The sequence below is a fragment of the Talpa occidentalis genome, unplaced genomic scaffold (assembly GCF_014898055.3).
Source record: "Talpa occidentalis isolate TD23 unplaced genomic scaffold, MPIMG_talOcc4v2.1 talOcc4.14, whole genome shotgun sequence".
In the NCBI taxonomy this organism is placed as follows: domain Eukaryota; kingdom Metazoa; phylum Chordata; class Mammalia; order Eulipotyphla; family Talpidae; genus Talpa; species Talpa occidentalis.
In genome coordinates this window covers 74,796,356-74,807,993 of record NW_023601433.1, presented here as the reverse complement: position 1 = coordinate 74,807,993, position 11,638 = coordinate 74,796,356, and the positions used below count along the sequence as shown (strand labels likewise).

General features: G+C 43.8%; 1 protein-coding gene across 4 annotated transcripts in view; it reads right to left on the bottom strand.

Moving 5' to 3' along the window:
* The window catches only part of ZNRF3 (zinc and ring finger 3), a 150,293-nt gene that overhangs the window by 8,038 nt on the left and 130,617 nt on the right, over window positions 1-11,638 (bottom strand). For all 4 annotated transcript variants that reach the window (XM_037510807.2, XM_054695222.1, XM_054695223.1 and 1 more), the window contains exons 3-7: window positions 5,003-5,077; window positions 4,475-4,606; window positions 3,036-3,146; window positions 1,817-1,984; window positions 610-712 (exon numbers count right to left, since the gene is read on the bottom strand). In XM_037510807.2, coding sequence (XP_037366704.1) covers window positions 610-712; window positions 1,817-1,984; window positions 3,036-3,146; window positions 4,475-4,606; window positions 5,003-5,077 — 589 coding nt within the window. The remainder of the gene's footprint in view (window positions 1-609; window positions 713-1,816; window positions 1,985-3,035; window positions 3,147-4,474; window positions 4,607-5,002; window positions 5,078-11,638) is intronic.

Here is an 11,638-nt window from a genome sequence, read left to right as displayed (position 1 = left end):
AAGCCATGACACAACTCAACTGTATTGTTAGAAGTTGAGCTATTTTTCTGTTTGGCAACTGATCACTCCTCTAAAGGCCCATCTCCTTCTGTTCTGCCTGTCAAAGGCACCATCGGGAGTTTGCAGAGAGCAACACAGACACCAAGATGAAAGGTGTTCTTCTTCTTGGAAAAAACAGCTGCTTGGAGTGTACCTTACATTCCTGCCCTCTACGTTCAATACCACAGTGAACGCAGGATCAACATCACAACCCTCCCAACTCCCATTGTCTCCTGTGGCCCTGAGAATAACAACCCCTTGGGGTTGGGGATAGATAAGCATCACCACTTCATTTCCACTAAAGAGACTGTGATCTTAAGGGGCCAGATGCTTTGTCTAAGGTCAGGAAGTTGGTTCATGTGAAAACCAAAACTTGAACTCAAGGCAATTCTCTTAAGAGTCTGGAGGCATGAGGACCCCCCAAAACTCAAGGTCCCCACGCCTCCTAGTCCTGAGAGGAAGTCTGCAGAGGTTTTGCTCGCTTACCAGCTTGCAGCATGTCACGTTCTTGTTATGACACTGGGTAGGGAAAGTGACTCTTCAGTAATGACTGAGGCAGGTGACAATTACCTATGATGTTGTGGCGACAGTGGGGGCAGGTGTGGTGCTGCAGAAGCCAAGGATCCACGCACTTCCTATGAAAGCGGTGAGTACAGGGGATAACCCGAAGCTCCTGGGGAGGGAGAGAGGACACACAGCCTGAAGTAATGGTACAGTGGAAGACAGTTCTGCCCTCAGCCCTGCATATGCTTCTTCCTTCAGAATGCAGCATGCGCTGAGGAGCTGTGTTCACCATGCCAGTGTCCAGAGGTTCCCTTCCTACCTTCCTCCTCAGTTCTATTTATAGGTTAGCTCCAGGACCCATCAACCAGCCACTACCACAGTCCTCAGGGCTAGGAAGGAAGCACAGAAGAGTCCCTTTTCTTGACCCTGAAGGGCACTCACATTCATGCCTCACATAGGGGAAGCCTTGTGCCAGTGTGGATGGGTGGAGAGAGAGCTAAGTATACTCTAAGACACCTCTGGGTGCCCCAAATGAGGATGAGAAGAAAAAATGCCCAGGAAACTGGACTGACAGTAGGATAGCAAAGGGGCAAAACTCAACTGTCTTCTTCACTGGATCCTGAACCTCACGCCAGGGGCACATAGGTTTATAACACAGCAACCTATGTGGAGAGGAGGTAACGGAGTTCTCTTTTGGAGGTAGAACTACTTCTAGAGTTCCTGAGCCCAAGTACCCTCCAAATTTGCTAATTTTGCTGCTTATCCATTCTCTAACCAGTTAGACACAATGCTATTCAAACTAATACTAACACCTAATACTGTACTTGATGGTGTGCCAAGAGGTTTACCTGCATTTTCTCATGTAACGTGTGAGCACCTGGAAAGCAGGTCAGTCTTGGGTCCATGTCACAAGCGCATGCACCAAGAATGATCAAGTCACTTTGCCAAGATCAAAAGCTTGAACCTGCGTGGGCCAGGATTAGAACCCAGGCAGTCTGCACCTAGATACTGTGCATGACTGACACTTGAAAGGCCTCTGAAAAAACTCATTTTTCACCTAGCAGTCTACATAACAGTGGTCTGCAATTAAATCTGAATTTTGGGCAACTCAAATTGCATATATTGTATGTGTACACAGGCTTCTGTCTAGAAAGAGATTAAGTCCTCTAGCTTTTGAAAAGCTGTGGGAAAAGGACATCGTCCCTCTCCTTGTAGGTCCTGGGCACCTCTGCTGACATGTCCATCATTTCACCCAGATGGGCTCTGCTGTTACCTCTCCGTCGATGTACTTCTCAAGGCAGATGGCACAGTCGGATGTGGAGCTGCTACTGAGTGTATCCAGGGCTCCACAGCTCCCGTCCCGGCGCCCCTTGCTCTTGGAGTTGAACTTTCTGGTTTCCATCTTCTCTAGAGCCTGCACGGCCAGTCTGTTCATGGAATTCTGTGTGGGAAAATGTGGTGCATGTTAGGGTCTAGGATGTATCAACAAGTGGTAGACACCCCCAGGGCCACAGCACTCGATGCTCCTGGCTAGGTAAACACTAGTCTCCATGCAGATCAGAATAGATTTGAAAATTACTAAAAAAATTCAGACTGCCACAAGCATAGATTTTTTTCCCCAGCCTGAGTGTTCATGATATCAACCCAAGTTTTTCCCAAGTGGCAGTGCTGCAGAGCTCAATTACTTGACTCTGCCACAACAATGCCAGGCTCTGTTTTTAATCTCATTTACTTTCTTTTATGAAGAAAGCTCTGAGGGTAAATGAGACAGTGTGTGAGGGCTCAGAACCTGACAAATCAGATGAGCTCAATAAATGCAAGCTACTGTTCTACTAGTGGTGGCACTCAAGCCCTGTGAGAACTCGATGCTTCTCTTCTCAACAGATTGCCTCCCACGGACCACCCTCTCTTTTTTCAGACCACTGTCTGTCATCCAGCTACACATTTTAATATCTAGATTCCTGCTTATTTCTTCACCATGCTCCACACACAGATTCTTCATTCTTATAAGCTCTAAGTGAAGTGACATCCGGGGTACAAGAGTGGTAACTCTGTTAATGGAAAACTACCGGGAGAGTTTAGCAGATGCGAATTTGGATTCAGCAGGTTTGGGGTGGGGTCTGAAATCTGCATTTCTTCCAAGCTCCCAGGTGATGCTGATGTTGCTGGTCTCCAAATCGTATCTTTTTTTTTTTTTTTCTTCCAGATCATATCTTATATGAGGATTAAGGCTCTAGGTCTCCACATAACATTTAAACTTTTTTTTTTGGCGGGAGGAATCCTAGGTGGAAACTTTTCTAATACTCAGCCTTTGCAGGGCTGGCTCTTTTGGAACACAGAAGGCACAATGTTATAAGCTTTACTTTGTTTTTCTCCATCTTTGCTAATTCTAGACCACTGGGAACAAGCTGCAGAGCTCAGGCCCCATCCTTGGTTTTCACCAGTAATAAGGCAAAGTGGATCACTGTTTGCAGGCTGCTCTGAGATATTACCTGACTGCGTCGTTGCTTCAGCTTGATTTTGACAAGGAGGATGAGGCACACCAAGGAGACCACGACAAAGAAAGCCAGGAAAATCCCCATGTCAAAGTATTCAGTGGGTTGCTGGAATAGAACACAGACACAATGGCTCCTCAGCCTGGGGATCAGCGCGAGGGCTGTAGGGACTCTGATTGGAATAAGGATGGGGCAACAGGGGTGTGTTTCCCCTGGTCTGCAGGAAACTCCTGGGGTTCTGCTAACATACACACTGGCGTGTTATCCAGGTCTAGCTGGTACCTGCGGCATGGACTTGGGGGAGGCCTGCAGCAGTTTCAGCCAGACCTTCTGAAAGCCAAGAGAATCTTCAAAAGCTTAGTTCCCTGAGGAATTGCACAAACTTTGCTGTAGTGGGTAGGAGAGGCCCTTCCAAATAAACACAAATATCACATTTATGGGACAAAGGAGTGAGTGTCATGTTTTGAGGGAACAGTGATTACTAACCATATAATTAACGGTTTACAACAACTCAGAAAATTGTATGCTGCTTCCCCAAATATCAGCTTCCACTACAATGAGTCATATTTACCAAAGTGCTCTTTTTTCCTTTAAAAAGAAGCCAGTAAGTCAATTTTCCACAGACGATCTCTAGTTGTAGTTCTTACCTTTCTCCTCACAGCACACTGCCTCCAAAAACCTTGAAACCACTTCATCTAGGACATGCATTCAGCCAATGGGAACAGAGCTTTGCTAACTGAATACTGTGGGTATCCAAATATTCTGTGCATGCAAAAAACCATCCTATATGTGAACATTCCAATATTTGTGGGGAGGCAATAAACCATAAATGGAGCACCTTTCTCAGATTTCTAGCATTTGAAAACTGAAGTTTGGGCAGAAGATAGCAGTCAAGAGTAAATGGCCAGTGATGTCTCTTTGATACATTTAAGAGAAGCCTCAAAACTATTTATTAACTACCTGGGATTGAATTCCATGACTTCCAGGTAGTTAATAGTTAGGGGGTTTCCTTATCTTTCACCCTTGGGAAAGAAGGAAGCATAGATCTTTTTCTCTACTCTAGGTCGAATGGGAAGCTACCTACTGGAATATTCCTTCCTTGTCATCCTCCTCAGTTAGCCTTCAACGGGAGATGGGACAGAAGAGAATGAAGGAAAAGAGATTACCAAGAGGGGGTGCAGGGTGGAAGAGACCAGAGATATCTTGGCACAAATCATGTATTTCTGGTAGGATTTTTCAAATCCTCTCCAAAGGAACACAGATAAAATTTCTCCAGGTCTTCAGCCTCATATCTGATCTAAATCTGCAGGAACCTGGGGAGCACTGGCATTCTATATAGAAAGAAGACAGGAACACAAAAGCCCAAAGCCCAAAGAAAATAAGAGCACAGGATGCAGAGAAGGTGCAGAGTGTGGCCGGAACAGGCAGAGGCTTACTCGGGGAGGGCGGTGCTGAATCCTTGCTCGGGCCACTTTCTGCTTGTTGACGATATTCATCAGTTTGATGGCATCTGCGCCCTTCACATATACCACTGGCCTCTTGAGTGGGTCTTCTGAGCCTTGGTTTAGCTAAGGAAGAAGAGAGAGCCCTGGTTATTAAGACTAGAGTACCATCAGAAGCAGGACAGAAAAAGAAAGGCTGGAGGCAAAGAATACCAAATACCCACTCGGAAATTCTCTAACTTCTTGAGCATAATAGTCTTGGAGCTCCCAGAAGGGCAAAGTTGAGGGTGATAGTTGTTTTAGGATAGACTGGGTAAGGCTGAAGGTCAAGAAGGGTCTTTGAAAATGCCTCCCAGGCCCTGACTTCCTATCCCCTCTCAATATATTTGCCTTCAAGTGTGATGTCCACACCTGGGCATCTAACGTCGACCAACTACAGAGGCCCTGGGTGACATGATTGTGACAAGCCAAACTAACTAAAGGACTCTCCCAGGGAGCATTGGTGTGGCCAGAGGAGCTTACCTGGTCGATAGCTTCTGGGTTTTCAGACACATCAAAGATGACTGCAGTGGCTCCCCGCTGCACTGCTCGCTTGGCCTGGCAGAGTGAAAAAGAGCAAGTTGGCACCCTCATCCTCTTACATGTCCAAAGCTGGCTTTGGAAATTAGACATGGATTTGAAATTCAGACTCTGACAGTTATTAACTTATGTGACTTTGGACAAGTCATATAACTTTCCTAAGCCTCAACTGTCCAGGAACCTGTGAAAAAGTGAGAGATGCCACCTACCTTGTATGGTTATCCTGACACCACGTGACTTAGAATAGTGAAAATAATTAACTGGGTACTCAATTAACATTTGTTTTCCTATCCAGCGTAAACATTAAAAACAAACTATAAATCAACAACCTGCCTAGTCAGCATAGAGGTATTGGTTTCAGTATTTTCTGCTATGAACACAGAACTACTGGCAAGCAAAGTAAATGCCTTTGGTCCTTCTCTTGTGGTCCTTCTTCCTTCCCATGTCACCCAGCACCACATTTAGAATGCATAATGAATATTTCTGAAGGAATCTCAAAATGGTCAATTTTAATAACTAACAGGCCTAAGAACTTTGGAGATGCCGTCAGAGGGAAAAACTATAAGGAAGAATTGTAAATGGGGATTTAGAGCAGTTGGCTGACAAACCTGGCTACACAACAAAAACCACTTGGGAAGTTTGTAAAGCAGATTTCCTGGCACAAACCACAGAGACTGATTCAGCAGGGTTGGAGTAAGGCCTAGGAAACTGAGTTCTGAGTTTGCTAAGGAATTCTGATGATTCAACCACTTGGGGAACTATTGATCACAGAGATCAGATTAGAATGTTTCGGGAACAAATAAAAAGAGACAGAATTCTTTTTGGGGAGAAAGGACTCCTTTCTAGCCCGATGAATCATCAAATTTCATGTTCACCTCAGTGGACAACAAGGTAGAAGCTATTGAAGAACAAGACATAAGCTATAACCCTTTCTTTTAGGAGCCTGAATCTTGTTAGGGAAATAAGAGAATCCTCTAATGCGGGGGCAAAACAACCAAAACACAAAAAACAAGCCTCCTAAGTTTGACAAGGCAAATGACAGTGCTCAGAGTTCAAGAGTCTTGATGGACCAGAATGCTTGAGAAAGAATAAAACCTAATTCCTTCCTTAAGAATAATCAATTAGGGCCTCACGGATGGCGCAGTGGTTGAGCACTGGGCTGCAAAGCTGCCTGCAGCCTCTGCAGCGCCAGTTTGATCCCCGGCCACTGGGGAGGGTCCCACATGGTGCGCAGACCTCTCCTGCAGCGCCCGCTGCTCCGCTAAGCAGTGTACCTCGGTCCTTCTGCCTGTTCTGCTCCCAGCTCTGGCTCTGGTGAATTCTCTCACCCTCCCGCGCTTCTGACTGTACCCAGTGCTTGTATAAATAAATAAATAAATCTTAAAAAAAAAAAAATTCAACCACATGGATGCAGTGTAAGGAAGTAACACTGAATTTAAGTAGAAGAGAAAGTGGTTAGACTAATGGTTCCAGCAGACCACTAGAGGGCAGTCTTATCACACAGCTTTTACAGACCATTTCCTGTACTTTGTGTCAAACAATCCTCAAGAATACTGAAATCTGGGCAACTTAAAAAATCCGGGCATCCTGGGTGCCTTGCTGCAGAAATTGCCATTGTTCTGCCGGGGATTCTTTCTTGTTGAACTGAGAGTCAATGTATTTAGAGTCTCCTCTGCTGATTGTCCATACCATCTCCTTTCATCACTACAGCGCTTACAGTCAGGAGTGACTCTTGGGAGCTATGCCTGGCTCTGCCACTGACACCATGACAATGATGGACAAGTCACTCAATCTCTCTAAGTCTCAGTTTCTCCACCTGTAAAAGGAAGGATGCTCTGTTATGACTAGGGCTCCTTCAGTTCCTAATCCTAGCCAGTCTATCAAGTGGCAACAGACCGTGCAGAACAATGCAGAAAGACCTATCACCTCTCCAGCAAGAGAGGACGTAATGGCACAGTGAGGTCAGGTGGTACCACTTTCCCCCACAAAACTATTTAGAGGCACAGACTCCTTTACCCAAAGCTAATAGCTTGTGGGACCCCAGCGCTAATGGCAAGGAGGTGCTTGTGTCTTCTACTTAGGTAGGTCTTTTTCACAAATTCTTTTCCTAGATATAGAAGGGTCCAAAGGAACAGCACTGAAAGCAAGGTAATAAACAAGACCTCTTTCCTTTATTTGGCATTCATACCATGATCAAGTTCATCAAAGAGCAGCTGAGGGGACTATGCATTCAGAATAGTCTTGATGGGGAGCACCCAGCACCTCCAATTTTGATACTGGTACACCTGCAAAGTCTAGTGGTCATGGGAGAATATGCTGCAGGACCTGGGGTAGTGCTGTGCCTTCAGCCACATGGCCTTCTGTGTTTTCAGGCTTCCCTGCACCACATAAAGTCTTGAGGATTTGGAGGTGAGGCATGACTCATTTGGGACATGCACAAAAGGCATTTTTATAAAAATCTAGGAGAGGTGAGCAGTTTTCTAGTGAATAGACCCAAGCTGAGAATAAGGTGTTTTAATCTTGCTTACAACTTGATTTCAGACGCAGCCAACCAGGCTAATGTAGAGGATCCAAGTACAAATATTTTGCTTAAGAAAATGCTAATTCTCACAATTGGTTTGCTTTAATAATTGTTTGATGGGGCCTCCCTGGTTGGCGCAAGGGGTTAAGCATCAGTGCCACGAAGCAATCTGCAGCTATTGCAGCACAAATTCAATCCCCAGTCAGGGAGATGACCTACATGGTGCAGCAGACCTCTTCTGTCTTGCCCCTGCTCCCCTCAACAGTGTATTTCAGTCAATCCGCCTGCTCTGCTCCCCATTCTGTCTCTGGTGAATCCTCTCACCCTCTACACCTCTGGCCTGTACCCCAGTTCTTGTATTGCATAAATAAATAAATTAAAAAAAATAGTTTGATGTTAAGTTGCTATTATAATAAGGTTGCGTTTCCTGTACATACAGGATTGGATAGGAGGGGAATTAACTCAGGATCCTGTTGGGAACTAACCTCTCAAGAGTCTGTTTAGGATTAAAATAGGACATGAATAATCCATAGTTAGAAAATGAGACCTTGGCAGCAATCCCACTGCCCACCTGTGACTATGCAGGTGCCTCTTTTCACCAACTCTGTCCCTCTGCAGGGCAACACCTCCCTGCCTGCCCGTGACCTGTATCTGCCGGGACTTCTCTTCACTGACCTCCCTCAGCGGAGGCCGCTCTCCTCCAGGTTGCCCACCTGCGACCATGCGGGCCTTTCTTAGCAAACCTGTTCCTTCAGGGCAGCTCTTCCTGCCCGTTTCTGACTATGCAAGTGTCTTTTACTCTTCTGTCCCGCTCTCTAACAAAGCTGCTCTTTTAAATATTTAAAAAAAAAAAAAAAAGGAAGAAAAAGAGACCTTTATTGTGCTATTCTCCAACCAAATTAAAAACAAAACACAGAGCACTGCTTGCTGACACCCCCTTTCTTCACATTTTCTGTTTAAAATTTGATGAGACATATTTCTTGAACTAATTTTCATACATCATTTATCATTTTACCTTTGGCCAGAATATGATTTCAAACAAATCTTAACCATAGTTGGGAGATTACTAGTCCTGTGACTGCTAGAAATGCAATCTTTACAAAGTCACACACCTCATTTCCAAGGCTATTTCAAAAAAAGGAGTGAAAAGATGCAGCCTGGCGGATGTTGCTGTTTGAAGGTCACTGGTACACTGGGCTGTGTTGGAGAGGGCAGTAACCTTGGGATTGTGCATAGACTCGAGCAGAAAGACAAGCATGAGAAGGGTATAAGCAGCAGAAAGCAGCTAAAATGGCTCAGCAAGACCTCCCAGAAGCAGGACTTCTGCATGTCGTTCCCCTTCCACTCTACCACATAGGTATTTCCTACCACACAGGTACTTTTACATCTTTCATTACCTTTACCACTTCGTTCGGGCTAGGGCAGGTAGATATCGGCCAGAAGATGACCAGAAGCCCATTAGCAAATGTGGAATAAAAAGTTTACCATGGTTCTTCTATTAATTGTCTTTCCAGGCCTGTAAGACCCAAGACTAGACAATGCCCACAGACACTGAGACAAGAATCTAAGGTGCAAACATCTTTAGACTGACATTTTGAGAACTACAAAATGTCAGCTCTTAAAAGACAGGGTCCTACGGTGATGGACACTTACTGCAGTGCAAAACTCATTGTTATTCAATGCATGTTTGTTTTAAATGAAAGTCTGCTTGGGACCATACTCTTGGGGTATTGTTCCCCGGAGGTGGATGTGATATCCCCTGCTAAGGAGGTGCTCCTATCAATATGATTTGAGTCTAGAATTTCCAGATGTGACTGGAGCATTCTGATGAAAATAGTACTGTTACCACTTTGCAGGTAAACTTAAAACCTAGAGTCTGTTTCAATTTTAATTAAATTCAGGGATTTAATTAAATTCAGGGATTTCCATCAGGAATGGATCTGGCACGTTTCTTGCTACGTGCAGTCACACCCAGATTTGATCTGGGGCTTGGTTCTACCCTGACACCTACTCCCTGGGGCACAGATTCCTTCTTTTGCCTGTTGTTTATCTGTTCTTTTGTTGAACACTTGGATGTAGCATCCCCAGTGTGCCTAACCTTTATTGTAGGAAAGCTGACAGACTAGAACCTTAATTGGATATAATCCAAGCAATGTAAAAAAAAAAAACAATTTTCCCCCAAACTCCTGTCCATAGGATAATCAAGAAAGTTGGATTGTTAGTGCTTAAGTGTGCTCAACCTGTCACAGGAAGTTCTGACAAGAGTGCTCCAAGTGAACTTTTTTGGGGCCTCTATTGAATACTTTTGCATTGTTTTGTTTCTTCGCACTTAGTGTAAGCTTTCAACAAATCATTAAAAATTCTTTGTAAACATTTTACTCATTCATACATTTTAGATATTTGGGTTATTCAAGTTTTTATTATAATGAATGCTACACTGAATAAATTTCACTACTTTTCTGCTTTCCTTAAGATGGAAGATCAAGTGCCAAAGAATGTGAAGATTATTAGAATTTTAATACAATCCACACAGCATGTTAATGATCCTCCTTAAATATTCACTCAAATCTTAATCTGCATTAATGACAAGAGGCACAGACAATATAAAAACAAATTGTCAATAGATTGAACTTCAACAGTGGTCTATTGGTGAGCTGGTAGGGATCAATCAGGAAGTTAGTCTGAAAATAACTGTACAATTCACATGTAAAAAGATACTACAGAGCTGATCACACCTACCCTTGCTGATTCAAGATCCCTGCCATAAAATCGGTTAAGTGCTTTTCTATTGCCAAAAGTGACTTTATTACCTCTCTGAGCTCTAATATCTCTTAGGATTTCTCCTCTGCCACTTACCATTTTTCATTTTCCTGCAAAATTAAACCATATTTAATGTTTTTGTTGTTTATAAAAGTAATATGTGCTTGGTATGAAAAATTAGAAATCATTCAAAAATTGAAAGCAGGGGACTCCCTGGTGGTTCAGGGGTTAAGTCCCAGTACTATCAAGCTATCACCAGCCACTGTAGCATGAGGTCCATCCGCAGACGACCTCTCCTGTCTTCCCTGATGCTACCCTCAGCAGTGTATTTCAGTAGATCTGCCTGTTCTGCTCCCCACTCTGTCTCTGTTGAATTCTCTCACCCCCCACACCGCTGATCTACACCCCAGTTCTTGCATGCATAAATAAAAATAAATATTTAAAAAACAAAACAAAACAGAAATTGAAAGCAATGTGCTAGCATGTGACTAAGAGAGAAGTACCCAGTGACCCCAAACTGGGGTCCACAAAAGTGGTCTGGCCATTCAAACACACAAAGGCAAAGGAAGCAGTGTGTGTGAAAGACTGTGAGCAGAATTGATGTGCATAGAGAAAGAGAGAAAAAGATTTCAAATAAAAATTTCCAGTAAAACTCCAAAAATTACCCATCCCCTCATGGGCATATGCCCAGCCAAACAGGTTCGGCTCGAAGCAGGGTGGCTGAGGCCCAAAAACTTGTGGTAAGTCTAAGGTACATTCTGGTGGGGAACTACAAGAAAGGGTTTAGGCAGGTCTCAGAAAACTGGGATAGAAGGGAAAACCCGAAATTCAAAATATACCACATAGTCACTGTGGGGTCAAGATAACAGCTGCCAATGTCTTTGTAAAAAGGCTAAAATTTCACTAACAGTTACTCGACATGTCATTCAGCCATCCACATTGCTTCCAAATATCTTTTGTTAAGTGTCTCTACTTACCTCTTTTCACTCCTTCATTCCACCTCTCTATATATATCTACCTTGCTCCTTCCCAGTTGCTGCCATTCAGAAGTTTGATTCACGGCATGCTGGGACTTATAATTCAAGACAACTGGATATAAGTGGGGGTGGGAAAATGGTACCCTTTTAATGCTCTCTCCTCCTTTTTGGAGATGAACTTTGTAACAAAAGAACTCCTCACATATTACCCATCTCCAAATCCCAGTTTTATACTATAACTATGGTTTATATCCTTTCATTTTTCTAACCCATACACTAGCAGGAATAAAAAACATGTTTGTATACTCACATATCAAAACA